Source organism: Penicillium digitatum, chromosome 1, assembly GCF_016767815.1.
Source record: "Penicillium digitatum chromosome 1, complete sequence".
Taxonomy (NCBI): domain Eukaryota; kingdom Fungi; phylum Ascomycota; class Eurotiomycetes; order Eurotiales; family Aspergillaceae; genus Penicillium; species Penicillium digitatum.
In genome coordinates this window covers 970,452-990,479 of record NC_089384.1, presented here as the reverse complement: position 1 = coordinate 990,479, position 20,028 = coordinate 970,452, and the positions used below count along the sequence as shown (strand labels likewise).

Below are 20,028 nucleotides of genomic sequence, written 5' to 3'. Positions count from 1 at the left end.
TATATGGGTCTAAAGAAATACCCCTGAGATAACCCAGTCAAGACCCAGTCAAGACCCAGTCATAACCCATTTAACCCAGTAAGAACCCAGTAAGAACCCATTTAACCCAGTAAGAACCCAGTAAACCCAGTAAAACCCCAGTAAAACCCCAGTCAAACCCCAATTCCCACCCCAGTTCCATTAATCCTTCTCAAAATATTTCTTCCTACCCTCCCTTCAAGTCGCATATACCAAGTAGATTAAGAGGTAGTAAGTAGTTTTGAATATAAAAGTTTACTAGATATCTATCCATAGTTATATAAGCTCTAGAATTAAACAGAAGAAGAGAAATAAATGAATTCAAAAATTATTTTACTCTGTAGATGAAAATATATATTATGTTGATGTGTGTTGAATATATATATCTGCAACTTGGGGTATACTTTGTATTTTAAATGGAATGCAATCCTACGCCTGAGAAAACCAGCAGCCAACACATACCACCTTTCCATATGAAATAAAGCATTTGAAGAAGTAATTAATCTTGAACCAGATATATTACTTTGGAGAACGAGGTTATTTCTTAAAATTTCCTTTGCCTTGTTGGTAGAGAGTGTAGCATTTCGATGTAGAAACCATAACAGGGGAAAATGACAGTATGTTATTTAAATATTTATGCCATAATTTATGCAGAAACTGGGTCGAACTGGGGCTATACTGGGTTTTCTGGGGCCCCAGTCACTGGGTCTGGGTTGGGTCTGGGTTATGAGGTTTCGACCCAGACCCAGACTGGGTTGGGTTCTGGGTCGAGACCTTCGACCCAAACTGGGTCGTGCGGAAGTCTAAGCACGATCCACCCTGAGTTGGACTAAAGTTTGGTGTGTATGTACCTCGATACATCAGCAACACCCTTTGGGACAACAAGGACACTCCCTCAGGTACTTAGTTTAGTTCTTCGTCTTCAATCATACATTGTTACTTGTGTTTACCCTTGGACTCTGTTGACTCCTGAACTATATTATTGTCAGGGTGCGGGCTGGCAGGACGGTATGATAGGAGATGACTGGTAGGAACAGGTCATAACAGATCAGATTCCCATTGACAGGTACAGGCAGGGGCAGGCTATTATACAAGACGTAGCCCGAAGAGCTACAACAGGATCTAGAACTGAAGTTCAGATAAACAGGTCGGAGATCACGTGTCGTGATCTTCCTCTTCCTAAGCCTCACGGTTCGCACCGTGACACCCATGGACGGGCGATGTCGCAGTCTAGTTGGTACTCCGCCTGTTACACTACGTACTTAGCTACCTAGGAAATTTCCCTATATCGGTCACTATGTAAAAGGCAGTTTACTCCCTAGTATACAGGTCGATATAGTAGTCGTGAACGGACTTTGTACACTTTTATATATAAAGGCAGCCGGGACAGCAAACCAAGGGAGGGCTTATCAAGAGAGGTGTAGGAGTGTGTACTGTCAATCTGTGAACCACTTACTACTCATAACCTCTGAAGCACTAATTTCACCAAATTACTTACATTTTCCGCCTACATAAATGAGAGGACAGGTGCAGGCGAATGGTAGTGGGAGACCACGTCCCCCACTACAATAGATTAAACGATAGGAATTTAAGGAATAAGAAAAAAAATCGCTAGCTTAACACGTAGAAAACAGTTTGACTTATCACGAAGCCCGAAGACGTTTTCCATCTCCTTCCTGCACTCGTCGTAGTCGTCGTTTTGCATCCCCCGATCGCTGCTTAGCCGGTCGGCATCTCAGAGTCGAACGATGAAAATCGATAATTAGAGCACGCCCGAGCTCTTCACACCAAAGGACATTGTCTTGACTAGGGTCTTCATGTATTATCCCGAGAGCTTTTATTTCCTTGTTCGATTTGTGGATCTCGCGGCGAAGCCGTTGCGTTAGCTCCATTTTCGCAGTGCACTCACCCCCCCAACCCATGATGAGCATGTGGCGGATTTGTCCAGCGCCATGAAGAAAATAGATTTTTGCCAAGTCAATCGTACCTAAGAAAATAGGCACAGCAGATCCCTGGGCCCTACGTAGCACTCGATACACCTGCGCTTCGCGGGAAACTTCTTTCCACAACCCCGAAGTGGTGCCTTTCCCGAGAACTGTGTAACCATGTTTCATGCAGGTAAGTTTGAATGGAGCGCCGTATGAGCCGCAACCGCCGAGGGGTATACAACGATCTATGTCTTCGTCTAGCTGGGTTTTCAATGAAAGTATCAATTCCTCGACCGATATCGGATGCTGAGTCGGGTCGGTCTGGCCTAGGCAATGACGATCCACGTTTGGACATAACGCATCTAGAGCATTCCGGGTTTGTAAACCGAGTAAACATCGTTGCGTGCAGAATTGCGCGGCGCGGCGCTGGGAATGGTCATCTTGGTCATGCCCTGCCTTTTGCTGGCGACCTGATTGCTGAGCGGACGGCGAAGACGTGACCTGACTGATCCTCCGCTTATGGCTAGCTGCTTGGTTCGTGTCGGAGCCGGATGAGCTAGGTGACTGCGACCGCGATCGAATCTCCGAAGGCGCACAGCTCGTTTGAGATCGTGTAGGCACCCGACGGCCCTCTGAGGGAGATGGTGGCGGAGATGAAGATGGTAGTACAAAGGATGAACCAGAATCTGGACTCGAAGATTCGGGGTTGGTGCTACCGGAGTGGTGAAGCTGCTGCAACTCCTTTCCTGGGATTTGTGAGTGTGTGTGATCAAAGCTTGTGTGCCATGTGTGAAGATCCAAGTGCACTCGGTTTCTCCATTCTTGCCCCCGGATAGGCGAACGGAATGCCAGTAAACAAAGGCATAATACCCTCGCAACGGAGGACTTCCATAGCTGAGAAGTAAGTCTACCTTCTGGGGTTATTTCGCTGTCAGGATCACAGAAAAAGTAGTAGAGCGTGCTAGGCTGGTCACGCGGAACACGGAGGAGAACGCGTGTAAGCCCATTTGTTAGATATGAATATTCGAGTCCTTCCTGGATCATCAAATGGTATTCTTGAACAATGGCAGAGCAGACAAGTCGCGTTGCACTATACTTCAGCTTCTCTTCCTGGTCGGTAGGTATTTTATTGGATTGAACTACATCTTTCCAAAGATCCATTGGTCGAAGTCCCATTCGAAAAGTTGCACTAGGCAGCTTATCAGGCGGCTTATACTCGACAGTCGCTAGAATGGTGGTCGAGGTACCATCGATACGATTTATGCAGAACTGGTCAGCTCGTGGTTGACGTATGCTAGGTAGTTCGTTTGCCTCATCTTCCATAGGTTCATTCTCGCTCAGGGAATTCTTATGATTGCCGAAGTGGATTCCATCTCCGAGCCCGAACTCCTCACGAGCAGCTGGCAGTTTGCAAAGCTCAGATATAATTTTGTGGACCTGGAATTGAACGCCAAATCGCTCGTAGGTCTCAAGTTGTCTCTCGCTGCTTAGTGGGTCACTAGCAAAATGACGGCCAAACCATTCTAATTCAGCCATGGACGAAAATAGACGTAACTCCTGTCCTCGCTCCGGGTGAAGATATTGGTAGACGGACTTATAGACCTCTGAGAGCTGTTTTGGACAGTCGGTCCAATGTTCCAATCGAGTGGGGCAGTATTTTCCTTTGGGAAGAGGTATTTTTCCAGTTGTTGAGTTGGATGGTGAACCAACTTTCATCCATCGGGAGAGAAGGACATGGCAGTGCTGAATGAGCTCAGTAAGAGTGGTCTTTCGGGTGCGCTCATCTGCCTGCTTCTCGCGCTCATCTGCCTGCTTCTCGCACTCTTTTGCCTGCTTCTCGCGCTCTTTTGCCTTAAGATAAAGATCTTTGTAATCTGGAGAGCTGTGGTCGGCCATCGTTTTGTTGGAAAGGGTAAGTCAAGCCTAGACGTAAGTGTGTGAGAACACTGCTAACGATCAGGTCTGATCAGCGTTCTGCAAGCAGATCCCGGCTCTCGGAAAATTACTCTGGCCTTACATTTCAGGTATTCGGACCAACCTAAAGCGGTTAGCTCTTGGAATGCAGGAATGCTGCGGAATGCCTGCCCCTGACCCGAAGTACAAATTTATGTTGGATGTGTTGCGTGTCTAGAAATCGTGCTCTTATTCCCAGAAGCTGAACTGGCCTGGGATTCATGCTTAAAGCTCATAAGAGGGCAAAGAGACATGCCTGCATAATTAAATCCATCGTCAAGATAAGGCTCTGTGGGTGATTAAAAAAAAAACCCCCGCCTTCGTTCAACACCCTACATAAACGCCTCAAAGTCCTCCTCTCACGATAAGGTGGTCTCAAATATACAAAAGAAAAAAGTACAATCAAACCTGGCCGCTAGTTGCTAGATCGAAAGCTTGAAGATTTGTCGTTTTCATTCTGTCAAGCCTGACTCGATTGAGCAACTTGCAAATCAGAAAACCAACGTCACAAATTGCAATATTTTTCTGGCAACGGTTTCAATTTCTTTTTTACGTGATTCAAGTTGAGAACACGGTCCGTCTATCTATGCTCGCAAATGACAAGACACTGCTTGTAAGAATAGTAAATGCCGTGCGCATAATGCAGAACAGAGGCACTGAAAAGTGCCCCACAAGCATACCTCCCAGGAGCCGGTGGGCGGCTTCCTAGGAGCATCCAAGGCTATGTCCTGGGAGCCCCGTCGCTTCTAGGAGTACGTCCTCACAATGCTAGGAGCCTGCTATGCTATACCAAGTGGACCATCTCATGTCCTCGTCTCTAGATAATCCACTTTCACACATCACCCCACCTACTGGTTCTCCGAATATGGCCACCTTTGGGGAGAGGGAGAGAGGATCGAGAAATGTGCGTCAAAGGAGCGGTATGGCCAGCCTCACTGCATACGAACACTCAATTGCTACTCCCTAGTTTAGCACAGCGGCTTCGGGCACTTACGTCTCAGCTAGAAGATCAACTCGTCACTGCAATGCCCTGCCTACTCGGGCCAACGGTCTCTAGCACCATGTGTCAAAACCTCAAATACGGCCTCCCTAGGCCATAAACAGGAACCTTGGTTTTTGTTATGGTCGAGTGGAAAGTACGCTGTATTTCGTTCAACGCCATGCACAGGAATTGAGCACTGAGCCTTGTCCATCCTTTCTTTAATGCGTAGTTTTATAAAAAAATTTATTGAAGTGCCTTTACAAGTAGCAGATGGATCTAGAGAAATACATACCTCTAGACGTGTCGGAATTCACTTCTTGAACAGGGTACTCCTAGTTTCTTTTATATGCAAGGTCAGACATGAAGCTGAATTCCGACTGTTGATTCGGCCCGCATGTCTTAGAGCAGGCGGCCTTGAGTATTCCCCTCTTCAATGTGTAGTTACGCATTGGTATCTGCATTGGTATCTACTCAATTGGACCTGCTCCCGAAACGTCCGGCACACCTTCCCCTTCCACCACCTTTGCCCCCATAATCTCGAACACAGGAACCTCTGCAAGCCGTGAAATGATATGATGGAGCGTCGGTAGTTGCTGCCAATCCAAAGCATCAATTTGTATGCTTGCCTTATTACTCGTGAACACCCTCTGTGGTCGTGGCTTCAGCACCGCCTTGGAGAGGGGGTCAAAGACGACATATTCTTCCGCAGCAATGTTCTTATTTGCCTGACCACTCTTGGGAATGTATTTGTAGGTCAGAGTTCCCGCATCGGCCTCACCACTTAATGCGGCTGTGGTGGTTGATGGGTCCACTTCAACCAGGTCCTCTATTAAAAAGTTCCCCCAGAGGGCTCCCTCCCACCCGGTGCGGATGCGATAGGAACTGGAGCGACGGTACACATCGATGGAGGTGTAAAGCTTGGGCATGCCGAGTTCCTCCCGACCTGAAACAATGGGGTCCGCCAAGGACTCAAACAGGATGGGGAGGTAGGTGCCCTGGACCACCGAGCCATCTTCTTTAACATACTCAACCCCGTGCACGTACAAGCCAATTAGCTTGTATCCTGAACCACCCAGCCACTCCATCTTGTCCAACGTAGTCTGTGAGAAGGAGCAGTAGGCAACAGTATCTGGAGCCGTGAACCGCCAGCCTTTGCGACCAGGCGGAAACAGGTTCTGCAGCACGGTTCGCGAGGTCTTAAACTTGATCGACGCCGTCGTAAACGTAGATTTGGTGCCGTCATGTGGTAAACCAAGATGGGTCTGTCGCGGTCCAGGCATCGGGCCAAAGGCGATGGGCATACACCAGTAGGGATTGGGAATCTTATTCCACGTCCACTCACGCAGACGCTGGGTCGAATGATCCCATTCGTCATGTCCAAAGTTGAAGTTGGTGAAGCCGCTCACTGGAGTCAAATGGGTTAGCCTCGTTCATGCACAGGTCGTCCACACAAGGGAGGTGGGAGGGGGGCTTCAGCTTACTGTCCAACCGCTTGTCTTCGGTACGATCCTCGCCGATAAGACGCGAGAATCCTTGAATGCGAGTGGCCCGCTCGTGGCGGATGTCATGGTAGAGTTTGAGTCGCTCGGGCACCTCGGCGACTGGTGTCCCTGGAGATAGGACCACCGCCAGCGAGATGGCATCCTCGATCGCGACTCCGCCGCCCTGGCCCTGGTGTGGCAGGAAAGGGTGGGCTGCGTCTCCGAGCAGAGCTAGACGCTGGTGATGCCATTGGGGGACAAGGTCCATGTCCAGGAGCTTCCATACCTTCACACTTTGAGGGTCGGCCTTGCCTATGAGTCGAAGAATGGCCGGATCAAACTCGCGGAAGATTTGCAACATCTTCTCGAGATTGCCCTGTTGACCCCAAGAGTCACCGGCATCTGCCGCGGACTCATGTTCCGGATGGATCAACACGAAGTTCAGGACACTATTGTGGGAAGTAGGGTACATGATGATGCGCGACTCGGTGCTGTACCATATGCTGAGTTGACCCGGGTGCTGGACCAGCTTGGCTGTGATTGGGTCGTTCGCGGCCGCCTCCTTCGAGACCAGGAATCGAAAGGCGCTCTTGCCGCGACACTCTGCCTTAATCTGGCCACCAGGCACCGCATGTCGGGTAACCGAGTGCACACCATCAGTACCGAGCACCACGTCGCCTTGGAACTGACTGCCATCCTCTAGCGTGATGGTTGCTGTCTCGGCATCTACCTGAGCAATACGAGAAGCCGTTCGAAGGGGGATTGCGTCGTGGGTTTTTGTGGCAGTCGTGGCGACTCTTTTCAAGTTGTTGTGGAGGTCAATGCGGTGTGCGAGAAGCCAGGGATGTTGCCACCTCTTGTTCGCCTGCGTGAGGTCCATCTCCCGTTTCAGTTCTCCTGTCGTGGTATACTCTGTGAGCTGGAGACTCAGGTTAGCAACGTATCAACGAATCACAGCATCTGAATAGTGAGGAAGGGCTTTACTCTTTCCATGGGGTTGGCGCCAAACTGCTCTGCAAAAATCCCCAATCGCCGGAGGAGGCCATTTGCGTTGGGGGCTAAGTGGATAGCGGCCCCCGTCTCCTTGGCTAGTTGCGATTGCTCAAAAATTTGGATATCATGGCCCTGGTTGCGCAGAGCAATAGCTGCGGTCAATCCACAGATGCCAGCACCAACGATCAAGATCTTTAAGGGTCTGGTCTCGTCAGCGGCATAGGCGTCGATTCCATCCGTAGTCGTCATCGTGCGAGTGAAGCCAATCGAGGCAGGGGGAGGTGATTGATCAGGCGGTGCTTAGCAACGCCAAAAAAAAAGGAGTGAGAAAGCAGCCCCTTGGCAGTTTTAAATGCCTGGCGTACACTCCTGGTCTGACGTGGATCGTCGATATCCCCCTCCCCCGGTGGCACAGACTCTCCATACAATCCGGGGCCGGAATGGCGGGGTTTCGGGACCACATCGGCTGGACCCACTTGCTCTGAACTCCCAAGCTCGACAGAAATTGCTGCCTCGGGTATTTCCCAATCCAGGGTTCTAATGACTTCAAAGAGTGGCACATTGTGGGGTAGTCTCCCTTCTGTAGGCTCTCGTTCCGGTGCATAACCTAGCATAATGCATTCACTCTGGTGTGTCACGAATTATGAATCCCGGCAAACTGCGCGTCCTACCTAGAAATCGTATACTAGGAATGAGATCTAGCATTGATGTCTGAGGGCCTTATTTGTAGTCCTAAGACAGGGCTTAATTATACGTCAGATAGGGGATCTGATAGAAATTGACATAAATCCAGGTGTATATGTACTTCGTCTCTGAGGAAATTTGCGCATAATTTCAAATTTCACCGGACAATCTGACTAATCGGGGATCCATTTAAGACTTTCCGGGGCTTAGCACGGAGTTCGGAGTGCGGAGTACGGAGTACGGAGAACGGAGCACAGAGTGCCATTTGAAACCTCAGGTGCACAAAGATTAGTCCAAGATGCATAATTCACACTAAAATGACTCGAGGAGGACCCATGTCCTTTTGACGGCCCGTAAATTTTCCGGGTTCAACACCGTATACTCCAAAACCATTTGGAGCTTGACACAAAACAATTGAGGGCTGAGAAACTTTTTTTATGTCCGTGGTGACTACTCATGACTTGGATATCCTAGTCATTAAATTAAAAGACAAGAAATCGTTTGCGGATGCCACAACTCTGATACATTTATCAACAAACAAAGCCAGGCTCTACACAGTTTTCTGAGCATGGGATGGACTTCACAAGGTGCTGTTCAGGTTGAAGAAACTGTTTCCCATGTTGTACGCCAGATGATAATCCAACATACTAGTAAATGATCAAAATTGAACATGAATCTGTATTAAAAAAAGATAGTCTTCTCTGACAACGTCTCTATTTCACATTGTGTTGTTTCTAAACATCTCATTTCGACGCCTTTACGTCATCCATGCCAATACCGTAATCCTCCCCCAAAGCCTTGTCATTGATTTCCAGCGGTTTCGCCTCCTGTAGAACATATAGCATGCGCGCCCACGTCGTTGTACTCGGGTTCTTCCATGCATGGTTGGTGCCACGCTGAACCGCGATATCCCCCCGTTTGAGTAGTCGTGTCGCCCCGGAGTCGAGTATCAGCTCGACTTCCCCTTCTAAGACAACCCCGTAGTCTAAACTGACAGTGCGGTGCATTGGTGAGGTTGACCCGGGGTTCATGTCAACCACACGCAAGACGGTGCCACCGGGGATAGTGATACCGGGCAGATCTTTCAGATAGGACTTATAGACTCCGAGGTCCTTGTCATCACTGAGCTGGACGGGGATTTCATTGGTCGCGTATCCCAGGGAGAAGCGGGCTCCGTTGGCCAACTGCTGCCATTCCAGGGCCTCAGGAATCTGCTCTTGGAAGCCCGTCACGCCGTTGGCATCGTGATTGGTGATGTAGCGGTTAAGGGGGCGAAGTGCGCTGTTTTCCATTTTTGCGGGGATGGGCTGTTCAAATTTTGTAGGATGAAGAATCCAACAGCAAGAAGAAATTGTGGGGGTTTTCAAGTACTCGCTCGTGTGCCGGGGCTTCGTGGGGGGAGGGGTGACGGGTGTAGAAGACCCCGGGTTAGTGGAGCCGAACGTCCCCTGCATCGGCTTCCCGACGACCAGATTATGCATCTAGCTTATATTCCTCTAATCCCTGGAGACAAAAAAGAATGATGGATGTACCCGGGGTCGCGACACAACTGGTGCATCATCGACGACCTACCAACTGCAGCAAACGGTGGTCTAGGCAGTGACTCCCAGCATAGGTCAATGTCCAACTCAGAGTCTCAACCTCACGATTATTCTAATCCTGATTAACAGCGATGAGCAGGCCATTGGCATCAACAAAGATACAGACTATGGACAGAGCGGGGCAGTTCATACCAACAGCATGAGTGTGGATGATGAGCCTAGTATCCCTCGCGGTGGAATATAGAGCGGCAGATGGGGTTAATTCAACGCCGTAGGCATGGACGAATTTCTCTGGACAGAGGAAATTCCGTTCAATCCTTGAAATGTCGGTTGGAGCATTCGGAATCTTTGCAACAATCCCGAGTGGTCTCCACGACCGGGAAAGGGTGGAGGTCACACGCATGAATGCGATGTCTAGCTAAATGGAGTAGAGGTATTGCCTGGATTAGATCTCTAACTGCTCTTAATTTTGTCTGCTTCGGTCCTTGGGCCATGCCCATACATCCTTGTCAAAAGCCCATTTAATTCGCGATATTCAGAAGATCGACATCACTTCGCTCCCTAGTAAATTTGAGCAGAATGTCACTATTCGATGTAAAGCGGTTCGGGGTCTTGGCCGCTGCATTGTATATCGACCCAAGACCGACGCACCATAAAATAGGGAATGTGCACACGAAGGTGATGGAGGGGATTGAGAGTAGGGACGGTAGAGAGGAAGGGAAGGTACCATATAAATCAGGTCTGCACAAGGCAAAATCTGTATTTTCTTTGTTAGATTCTTTTTCACTCCAATTCTACAGAAGAGGAGGCTAAATCGCTTAGATTAATCCAGCTTTGACAAGTCAAAAATCTAACACAGTGAAACTTATATACATCTTTCATTCATCCTGGGAGAAAAAAAATACAGCCAAAAGCAGCAGCGCGATCCACCGTGGTACAGATTAAGTGATGTGCAAGACAGCTCTCACTAGGTTTGGCCAGGAGCCCATTTCTGTGTCGCAATCCGGATTCTTTTACCCCAAAAGTATATGGGAACAGTCAATAACCCAACTATCCCCATGAACATACCGAATATTCCGAAAGGCTCCGCAGCTCCACGCGACTCAACCCATGTTCCGACGAAAAAGGTCCATGCGAAGCCGATGATGGCTCGCAGACAGGTGATCATCACAAGGCAATCATGGGAAAATGCGGAATAGGACTCGATAACCTGCATTGTGCCGAGAAATTAGAAAGGTGCTGGCAGGCGAGAAAGACTAGACTCACATAGTTGAACCCAATCGAAGGGACCTGCATGACACCGAAGGTGAGCATCCCGTACCCGAATTGGAGGCCGAGCCACCCGACTTTAGAAGGGTTTTCCCCACAGAAGCCAAATGTGAGTAGGCCCATCGTAGCAAGAAACAGCCCCGGGATAAGGGCTGGCAGCCGGGCTTCAGGCTCACTGAGCCCATTCGACTGGCGCAATGCCTGCCGCTTCATGACGTAATCCGCAAGGAAAAAGGTGAAAGCAGCTCCAGCAATGCTACCGACAAAGCCGCCGACATTGATCAGGCCCGCATTTGCACCCCAGTTGTATGGGGGTGCGGACACAAACTGCGGGCCCACAGTGGAAGTCGTGACCATGCCACCCACCAGACCCCCGTAATGCAACATGACTAGCCATACAGCAGGAAATCGAAGGGTTTTCCAAGGTGCCATGAAATGCTGCAGCAGCCCGCCACGATAAAGTCCAACCTTTAGAGAACTCGCAAATGTGTAGGGCTCATACACCTGTACTGGAATGGGTCGGTCTATCTCTTCAATGTTGGGCTTCTCCATTTCTGTCGGCTTCGTTTCTTCTAGTCCTCCATCCTCGGTGGCGGCAGCCATGGCGATCGCAGCATCTCGGTCAAAAAGGGTTTCTGGAAGGAAGAAAAAGCACGCGAGGAGTGAAACCCCGGAGATAATGACGTTGAGCCACTGCGTCCACCGCCATCCCCAGGCGTGAGCAATATAGCCTCCAATGATACCACCGATAATAGGGCCGAGAACAAGGAAGATAGTGTATATAGCCTGCTCATAGATTAGTTCTTGCAATGGAACGACAGAAAAAAAAGCACAGCGGGCACTTGGAGAGTACTCACCATCGCTCTTCCTCGCTGGTGACGAAAATAGATTTCGCCTATCACACCTGGACAGATTGTCTCCGAAGCTGCACCAGCAATGCCCTGAAAGAGCCGTGCAACCAAAATACTGTTAAAAGAGGTGGCTTTGGCTGTCCAGACGGAGCACACCGTGAGCATCACCAGACTGCAAAGGATAATGGGTCGGCGACCGAACACGTTCGAGAGAGGAACCCACCAGATGTTGGCACAGCCCAACATCAAGACGTTGACCTGCCAGGATCTTTGTAAGCGGGACTGACAATACTAAGATAGGGTAACGTACGGCAATCAGGTGGGTGAGGTCTGCCTGAGCCACTGGTGGGTGAAAGTCCATGGCGAGAAAGACCAACGCACTGGACAGGGAGGAGGATGTAATGTTGGCTATCAAACAGTAGAAAGAGGCACTGAGAAGGGCCATAGCCTTCCTCCAGGGACTCCAATTCAATGGATCGGACGGGCAGCTTGATGGCGTTGGCGATACACGCAGTTGGGGGCTGAAGGCTGACTCGGATGTTGAACCTCCCTCATAATCTTGGATGAGAATTAGCCTTTAGTTCAGAAGACGAATTGATGCATCTTCAGGGGGGAGACTGTACCATAAAGCTCGACTGTTCCAGGAGGCGTCGCCTGCTGGACAGCCGATTTGGGCAATGAGAAGGCATAGTGAAAGCCTGACATGTTGCTTGCTAGAAGGACAAGTTTGAGGGGGAAAAAAATGAAAGGTCTGGATGGAACAGCCCTCTTCAATAACGCCGAGTTAGGTCAATGAGAGATGACTACCCCGGACTGACAACGTGGAGGTGGGGGAAAATACCGGGGAAATGTGCCCCGAGGTATAAAGTGGAAGACATGGGGAAGGTTTTATACTAACTTTGCCCTAGAACGAATTGGCAGAGGGCGGGGAAGGGCGTTCATTTTGGGTCTTAGTTTTTCTTCTATAAGTTACCGAGACCAGCATTTGCCCCTCACATGTTGGGTTACCCTGTTACTGGACTCTTCTTTTATAGAACGATTTTAAATTGAATGTTTAATATTAGCTACAAAGCTGGACTGAAAAGATTCAAAAGTTCAAAATGTGCATTAAGCAGCTTGTGATGCCTGGGGCCACTGCCCGATGGTAAATTGGGAATTGCACATGTTCGTCAGCTCCCAAGTTTCTGCCATAAGCCTTCCGGTTGTTCCCAAATCGGCTTCACTGCCGGCTGCCCCAGCCGCGAATACGGCAGCCATGTAGTGGTCATCCGTGGCATGGGCGTCTCGGAAATGAGGATGCTTCATAAGCCGAGTCATGGCTCGGCGGAGAGCAGGCCCGCTGTTGTTTACTAGGGCATCTTCTACTGCCTGGCGAAAATCTAGAGCCCATTTCTCAGGTGGCGTTTCCTGGGAGAAGTTGTCACTATATCGCACCATGGGCCTCCAGACATTTCGATACAGGTTATGTACCGCACCGCCAGTGCCAATGATCAGGTAGTTCTGCTCACGTAGTGGCCGAAGAGCTGCGCCAGCACGCATGTGGAAGTGTGGATCATACTGCATGTTGGTGGATATAATGGTTGTAGGGGGGCACCGATCAGGAAACATGCGAATAAGAATAAGATAGGTATCGTGAATCCATTCCAAGCTCTCGTTGGCGTGCACGTCAAAGCCCTCAGCGGATAGAAGGTCGATGCACTTGCGCCCACTCTCAAGATCCGGCACAAGCTCGTAGTCAACGTACTTGGACGGATGCACATACGCCACGGGAGACTTGGTGGGACGGGGATTCATCGCAACTTCCAAGCGATTGTTTCCTGAGCAGCCCCAGTGGGCACCCTTTTCCGGCGTCAGTACATAGTCTCGCTGGGGAGCGGGGAGCGGGGAGCGGGGAGCATACCATCATGATTACACCCTTAATACCATTGGCCAGGGCTTCATCGCCGCATTTTTTCCAGTAGTCGGCCGACTCGGACTCTTCCCCCAGCATCATGGTTGATCCATGGGAAAAGAAATGCACCGGTGTGATCGCTGAATACTGAGGTCAGACAGCGAGTTTGGATAGAACAAGTTGGGGCTACACGTACACATAGTGGAGTGATTTGATGCCAGCGATGATAATATTCTAGGATTTCTGGTTAGGATGTAGCTTGTGTTTGGCTTCTTTTTCTAACACCTATCATTCGGCGGTGGAGTCTACCCTCCACATCCCGAAAGGGGCGCAGACTCATTCGGGACCACATTCCCCGCATGACGCTGCATACTTATCGTCCTCCCCCCGTTCAGCCTTGACATGATCATACCATGTCCGTAGTCTGATCATTGACAGCTTCCCCACACGCTCACCCGACATCCATACTCACCAACATGTTCCAGTGTGGAACCTGTTCACAATCATTCACCCGCATTGACCATCTCGGTCGCCACGTTCGCTCCCGTAGGTTCACTTGTCGGGCCCTCCTGTCCGACGTGCTGGCTGATTTGATCGCGTCCATGTAGACACCCAGGAGAAGCCGTATCGTTGCTCCGTATGCAACAAGCGGTTCGGTCGCGTGTGAGGTCCACTCCCTCGGTCGTGTCAGACATGGCCTGTCAACATACTGACGTAAGGATTGCACAGTGACCTGTTGTCCCGCCATTCAGCTCTTCATGACCCCCACAGAGAGTCCGCTTCTACGAAGCGGCGGTGCACCGAGGGCAATAGTGCGCCAATTCGGGCGTCGCAGGCCTGCGAGGGCTGCGCCGAGAACCACCTCCGCTGCGACGATGACAAGCCCTGCCGTCGATGTCTACGGAGAGGGATCCGCTGCACCTTGCCCACCAGGTCTGTGGAGGGTACTCCACTGACTCCGGTAACCCGGTTAGGGGCAAACACTCCCGGCACTGATGAGAATTCACGACCCTCGCCATTGCTACAGCCACCACAGCCACCACAGCCACAGGTTGTCGGCGGGGCCTGCACATCACTGGGCTATAGCAATCAAACAGAACCGGTGAATGCGGGCAACCTGTCCCAGCTGGCAGCAGGTCGGACGACTGATGTAGGAGTAGACTTGACGGAGAGGTCTGATGCATTGTTGGGGGCATATTCCGCTGTGCTACCTCCAGACCAGGAGGACTCAATGTCCGATCTCTCCCCGATTCCCCGGGGGGGACTGGTGGCATTTGGCCTAGAGACCAATCTCGATTTCAGTATGGTCGACCTTAGCTTCCTCGAGTCTTACAATGCACGCGCACCTTTCGAGTACGAAGCGGCCACAGTGTCCACTCTTGCACCAACGGTGCAGACTGTCGAGAACGAGGCCACACATGCAGATCACGCAGCAAGAGAGGACCGGTCAATGCAGCGCCTCCGATGGCGCTTTGTGCCCGTTCCTCAAGACCATGGCTATGCTGAACACGGTAACTTGCTCCTCAGCAGCCAGCCTGGACCGGATACGCCCCCAAAGAGTCTCCGGAATCTCGACATGGGACTCGGTCCTGACAATTGCCTCGACCTGGCGTCTCGCGACAAGATCTTGAGCATCGTGTTGAGCCAGATGCCACAGCCCTTCTCGCTAAACGCGGCCTCGTTCCCCTCTCCAGAGCTGCTGGATCGCCTTATTCGATACTTTCTAACCGTGCCATTCTCCAGCGCGGGCGCTTGGATCCATCGAAGCACGTTCACACCCAAAAAGTCTCGCCCGGAACTCTTGCTAGCCATGGCTGCGGCGGGCGCGGTGCTTACTCCCGATCCGCCCTTGCGGAAGCTCGGATTTGCAATGCAGGAGGTTGTCCGACATCGACTTCCCGCCGCATTCGAGGCCGACAATACCCTAGTCCGGGATCTTGAACTGCACCAGGCGTTTCTCCTATCTCTCGAGATCAGCTTATGGAGTGGCAACAGTCGCAAGATGGAAATTTCCGAGAGTTTCCGCTACCCATTGATTACCATGCTGCGACGCCAAGGCCGGTTTGATGCGGCCAGATATCCGCCTGTCATTGTGCACCCAGTCGACTCAGGCCAAACGCTGGACGATAAATGGAGGCTCTGGGTCCGTGAGGAGTCTATCAAGCGTCTAGTGTACCACTTATGGCAATACGACGCACACTGTTCCATGGTGCTTCTGACCAGCCCCCTTATCTCCTACGCCGAGTTATCACTTCCTCTTCCAGCTTGTTCGACTCTGTGGAACGCCCCTGATGCAAAACAATGGAAAGAACGTTTCTGCGCCCAGCAGGCTGGGGGGCAATCCGTTTCATGCCCAGCGCGTCTCACGGAATGTGTGTTCAACATGGATCTACTTGAAAGTCACCGCCACGAGGTAGACATGAGGTTGTCCTGCACCGCCGTTCTGCACGCTCTATGGGGTCTTATCTGGGAGTACCGGCAAATGAGTCTGCTTACTAGCAGTACCAACAGCCACAGTACCTCCGTATTCGCTCCTTCCCAACCCTGGTCTAGCGGCTTGCTCATGGCGTCGCGGTACCAACAGCTCACTGATATGCTAAACTATTTCGGCATCGGATACCGAAATGAGAACGCATTATACTGGCACAGTACCCTGATGCATATGCACATGTCCCTTGAAGAGATTCAACTTCTCGCGGTCACACTTGAGCAGTCTGAGTCAGTAGACCGGGTTCCTCCTGCAATCGAGGCGTGGTCGGGGAGCAAGGAAGGTCGCCAAGCTGTGTGGCATTCCGCTCAAATTATCCATGAGCTTCGAGCCCTGGCGCCGCAGTGTTTGCGTGAGTTCGCCGCCGTTGCGCTGTATCATTCAACCCTGGCACTGTGGGCGTATGGAATGGGAGTAGCGAACATAACCGGCACGTCCACTGCGCAGGTGCCCATTTTCCTTGACTCCCCGGAAACCGAGCATGTGCAGATGTTCATTTCCTTTGGGCGAGGTCAGCCAATGCTGCACGGCGAATCCCTTGAAGACCATGCCGTAGACTTGTGCGATCCAACGAAAGTTTTGGCTCTGGCCCTTCAGTTGATGCACCGTAATCATAGCGGCCCCGATGCCTATGAACCTCCTCTAGTGATGAACATCGTACATGCTGTGCAGAAGCTACTTGAGGTGACCACATGGTCCCGGTAGACCAAGACAGTCATTGAATACATGCCACTAATCACTAAGAAAAAAATAACGGCTACCACTTTCAGAGTACTACACTCGAGATCCATGCCTTGCCACTATGCTCCACGTCCAATATCCCAGAGCACTCACACCCGCGAGCATTGAGATTGAGAACAAACCCAGCCCTGTCAAAATGCCCTGCTCGAAGAACCCTACGCCTCCACCCAAGGGCCGCTGAGTTCTGGAGACCAGTTCCCTCGACCGCAAGACCAGTGTACTCTGCAAGGCCGAGGACGATTTGGCACGTAGAATATCTGTGACTGACTGCGACAGCCGAGTAGGGCTGATGAAATGCGGGCGAGGAACGGAGAAGAAAGTGGTGGGATATCGCATTGATCGGTCAAAGGCCACTTGTTCGGGGGCCGAGGGTCCCACTGAAGGACACAGAATTACATTAGCGGTGCATATTTTGGTTAAACGTTTGGAGGGTTACTCTCTTACCCAGGACTTCGACAGGAATGTGGTTAACAAATGAGACACGCGCGTTAATGAACTGCGTCAAATATTTGGCAGACTTCTCGTGAGCGAAGACGTACGACGCCTGGAGGCTTCCGACCCTAGTAGGCTAGTCAGTGTCTGTCTTTCCACGACGCGCTATTCACTTACAGGTTTGACAAGTCGATGGCATGATCCAACGAGCGCACAGTATGCACAAGCAACCGGCCGCTCGTAGTCTTGTCCGGCAGCGCCTCAGGATCACTATTTCCCGTTCTTCATTAGCAAAAAGTTATCAAGTTTGGGAAGAGTGATGATAGCTGTACAGTTGGTCTGCTTCCATGATTTTTCCCCTGCCCAGGGATGATACTACCCGTAGTCCGCCTTTCTCGTCTTGGTCTGTCTTTTCCGACCGGCTGTCGTCCCCTTCTATTGCACTCGCGCTCGGTGAAAAGGACACACTCGCTTGCACCAGGGCCATCAGAAACGGCTCCTTGATGTATTCGTTCACAAGTACTAGGTCGGGCGCGTAGGGCGACTGGCCACCGAAGCTGAACCCGGCCGCTACGAGTGCTTCAGCTGCTTTGTTGATGTTTGCTGTGCGATCCACGACAGCTACTACCTTACCAGGTAGGTGATCATCTTGCTGAAGCCGCATGTGTTGCGGTCCGAGATCCTCGTCCTTTGCTGGAGTCGGGACAAATGCGATAATACTGCGATCAAGCGACGACTCTAGGAGCTTCTTGATCAAGACAGGAAGGGCTCGAAGAGAATTGGGCAACTTTGTTGATGTGAGGGTCAGCAAGGTTTACTTTATTGACGGTTGAGATTGTGCCGTACTTCAATAACGATGCAATTGCCAGCAGTGAGCGCGCCGGCGACGGCGACTAGGACCGAGTAGAAGACTGTGTAGCTCGTCGGAACAATGTATACAATCCCCACGGGGTCCCGTCGACTAGCAGCATCCTCTCCTCTCGCAATGGCATACTCGTCTTGGAGTGCGCGGTCAATGTCCAAAGACTGATGGTACTCCTTTAGGGTGTTGAGTGTGAGGAGATACTCCGCAGCGGCCTCGGGAGCGACATAACCAGTGTCAGCGCAGATGGCATCCTGAATGGTATCGGTGTTGTCAAGCAGTGTTTGCTGAAGGGCCTCCAGCTGGGTCCGACGAGTGACTACGTTGTGCATGCGGCCATCGAGGGCAGCCTCACGAACAGCTTGAAGGGATGCAGCCATGGTAGAATTTTGTAATGAACAAATTGGTTCACGATCAAAGATGCGAGCTTTGAATTCTATGACCTCCTCCCCCCGTTCTTGAGCTCGGGGTAAGATGTTCCTTCGGGAGGAGGCGGGCCACATTCCCGAAGCCGGGGGTGAGCCTACGCCTCCGTCTCCGTCTCCGTCTCCGTCTGACCCTTTATATCACATTTACTTTGTAGCTGTTCTTACCACGGGGACAAACAGGCCAATATGCTTTCATCCACATCAACCTCCACCACCGATCCCGCTGCCAGTATTCGCAATGCCCGACTTCGGGCGCGGGGATATCCAGCAGACTACGACATTTACGAGTCCAACGTGGCCACCTCGAATTCCCCCTCGCAGGTTGGGACTGGAGCCAATACTGGAGTGACTAGAGCCCATAATCCTCCCGGATGGCCAGATGACTATCGCCGTATCCCACCGCACCGGCCGACTAATCGGCAGCTCGATCAAAGCCAGCGAAGAGTGTACACAAGTGTTGCAGAGCGAACATTCTTGACCATGATGTTTACCGGATTGGAGATCAATGTGGTGAGTTCCTGCTTCTGCACTTGAGGGTTATCTGCTTGCTAATTATCACAGATTGCAAATCGCTTGTGGAAGGCCACCGGGGGGCGGGTCTCTGAAAATCTGTTTACATACAAGCTGGGCGGCGAATTTTGAGTGAGTAGCCAGTCGAAAGAGTATTATATATCAGTTCGACAATGTTTTGATAACCTCAGTAATGTTTTGGACTCGTCAAACCCACCAGACAGGAGGACTAGCTGCAATAAGCACACGATTTTAACTGTGGTCTTCTGGGTAGGATACCCTGTCTTAATAGGCCCTTGCCAAAATCTGCCCTCGTTAGGTGGGAGTCTAAATTTCCATCACTCATATCACCACGGAGCACCTACGTATATTTTGGTGTCGCTACTGCGTATTTAGGATAAAAGATCTCACGAAAAGCCAATCGCTTATGCGGCCTTGTCATATCTTTTCAGTGAACCTTTAATAGCCGATGTTTTCAATGCATCCGGAAATATCTTTGTAGATGTAAACGACGGTAGCAAAGAATGCCTTGTGCAAGAGGCCTTTCTATATCCTTTGATCGCCTTATAATAGTTTCGCAACAATCTTAATACTACCGTGGGTAATGCTATTACTTCGCTACCCACTTTGTATAAATCAATAGTAACACTGTAGTCTTTCTCTTTGGAGATAACTCGGCTGTCCTATTTCTCTTTCGACACATTTAAACGATGCGTTTGAACATTCTTGCCCATTTGCTTCTTCTGGCAAGACTATCCCACTCGTGATCTTATCTTTTCTCGACAGAGGTACGCAAGACGAGATGGTATTCCTCTGCAAGCAACTGAGGTCGACAAAGAACGACTCGAAATTTTGGGAACAAAACTCTTCGACATTCTTTGTTGGTCCCTATTATTCTGGTGACATAGTTCAGAACAATACCGTCTTTGATCGAAAGACTTTCAAATGTGTAGGCATACCCTTTGTTTTCTCCTCT

At 50.6% G+C, this 20,028-nt stretch overlaps 8 protein-coding genes across 8 annotated transcripts; 2 read left to right on the top strand and 6 right to left on the bottom strand.

The window, feature by feature from the left end:
* Window positions 1-1,661: 1,661 nt before the first annotated feature.
* Pdw03_2668 (Protein kinase-like domain) lies at window positions 1,662-3,842 on the bottom strand (the record flags this gene model as incomplete). The annotated part of the gene is made up of 1 exon (XM_014674967.1): window positions 1,662-3,842. The coding sequence occupies one exon, from the start codon at window positions 3,840-3,842 to the stop codon at window positions 1,662-1,664; it is 2,181 nt and encodes a 726-aa protein (XP_014530453.1).
* A 1,506-nt stretch (window positions 3,843-5,348) lies between these two features.
* Window positions 5,349-7,604, bottom strand: Pdw03_2667 (Salicylate hydroxylase, putative; the record flags this gene model as incomplete). The annotated part of the gene is made up of 3 exons (XM_014674968.1): window positions 5,349-6,286; window positions 6,363-7,281; window positions 7,347-7,604. 3 exons carry the CDS (start codon window positions 7,602-7,604, stop codon window positions 5,349-5,351), a joined length of 2,115 nt encoding a protein of 704 aa, XP_014530454.1.
* Window positions 7,605-8,782: 1,178 nt separating this feature from the next.
* Window positions 8,783-9,331, bottom strand: Pdw03_2666 (Cupin, RmlC-type; the record flags this gene model as incomplete). Its single annotated transcript, XM_014674969.1, has 1 exon — window positions 8,783-9,331. One exon carries the CDS (start codon window positions 9,329-9,331, stop codon window positions 8,783-8,785), a length of 549 nt encoding a protein of 182 aa, XP_014530455.1.
* A 1,216-nt stretch (window positions 9,332-10,547) lies between these two features.
* Window positions 10,548-12,405, bottom strand: Pdw03_2665 (MFS general substrate transporter; the record flags this gene model as incomplete). The annotated part of the gene is made up of 5 exons (XM_066100254.1): window positions 10,548-10,790; window positions 10,847-11,635; window positions 11,707-11,958; window positions 12,011-12,258; window positions 12,324-12,405. The coding sequence occupies 5 exons, from the start codon at window positions 12,403-12,405 to the stop codon at window positions 10,548-10,550; spliced, it is 1,614 nt and encodes a 537-aa protein (XP_065955654.1).
* A 402-nt stretch (window positions 12,406-12,807) lies between these two features.
* Window positions 12,808-13,791, bottom strand: Pdw03_2664 (Aromatic ring-opening dioxygenase family protein; the record flags this gene model as incomplete). Its single annotated transcript, XM_014674971.2, has 3 exons — window positions 12,808-13,539; window positions 13,601-13,731; window positions 13,788-13,791. 3 exons carry the CDS (start codon window positions 13,789-13,791, stop codon window positions 12,808-12,810), a joined length of 867 nt encoding a protein of 288 aa, XP_014530457.2.
* A 276-nt stretch (window positions 13,792-14,067) lies between these two features.
* Pdw03_2663 (C6 transcription factor RegA) lies at window positions 14,068-16,784 on the top strand (the record flags this gene model as incomplete). The annotated part of the gene is made up of 3 exons (XM_014674972.1): window positions 14,068-14,137; window positions 14,200-14,254; window positions 14,321-16,784. 3 exons carry the CDS (start codon window positions 14,068-14,070, stop codon window positions 16,782-16,784), a joined length of 2,589 nt encoding a protein of 862 aa, XP_014530458.1.
* A 69-nt stretch (window positions 16,785-16,853) lies between these two features.
* On the bottom strand, window positions 16,854-18,494 carry Pdw03_2662 (PutA family dehydrogenase, putative; the record flags this gene model as incomplete). Its single annotated transcript, XM_014674973.1, has 5 exons — window positions 16,854-17,197; window positions 17,265-17,380; window positions 17,430-17,522; window positions 17,585-18,039; window positions 18,099-18,494. 5 exons carry the CDS (start codon window positions 18,492-18,494, stop codon window positions 16,854-16,856), a joined length of 1,404 nt encoding a protein of 467 aa, XP_014530459.1.
* A 234-nt stretch (window positions 18,495-18,728) lies between these two features.
* Pdw03_2661 (uncharacterized protein) lies at window positions 18,729-19,184 on the top strand (the record flags this gene model as incomplete). The annotated part of the gene is made up of 2 exons (XM_014674974.1): window positions 18,729-19,052; window positions 19,104-19,184. 2 exons carry the CDS (start codon window positions 18,729-18,731, stop codon window positions 19,182-19,184), a joined length of 405 nt encoding a protein of 134 aa, XP_014530460.1.
* Between the last annotated feature and the right edge of the window lie 844 nt (window positions 19,185-20,028).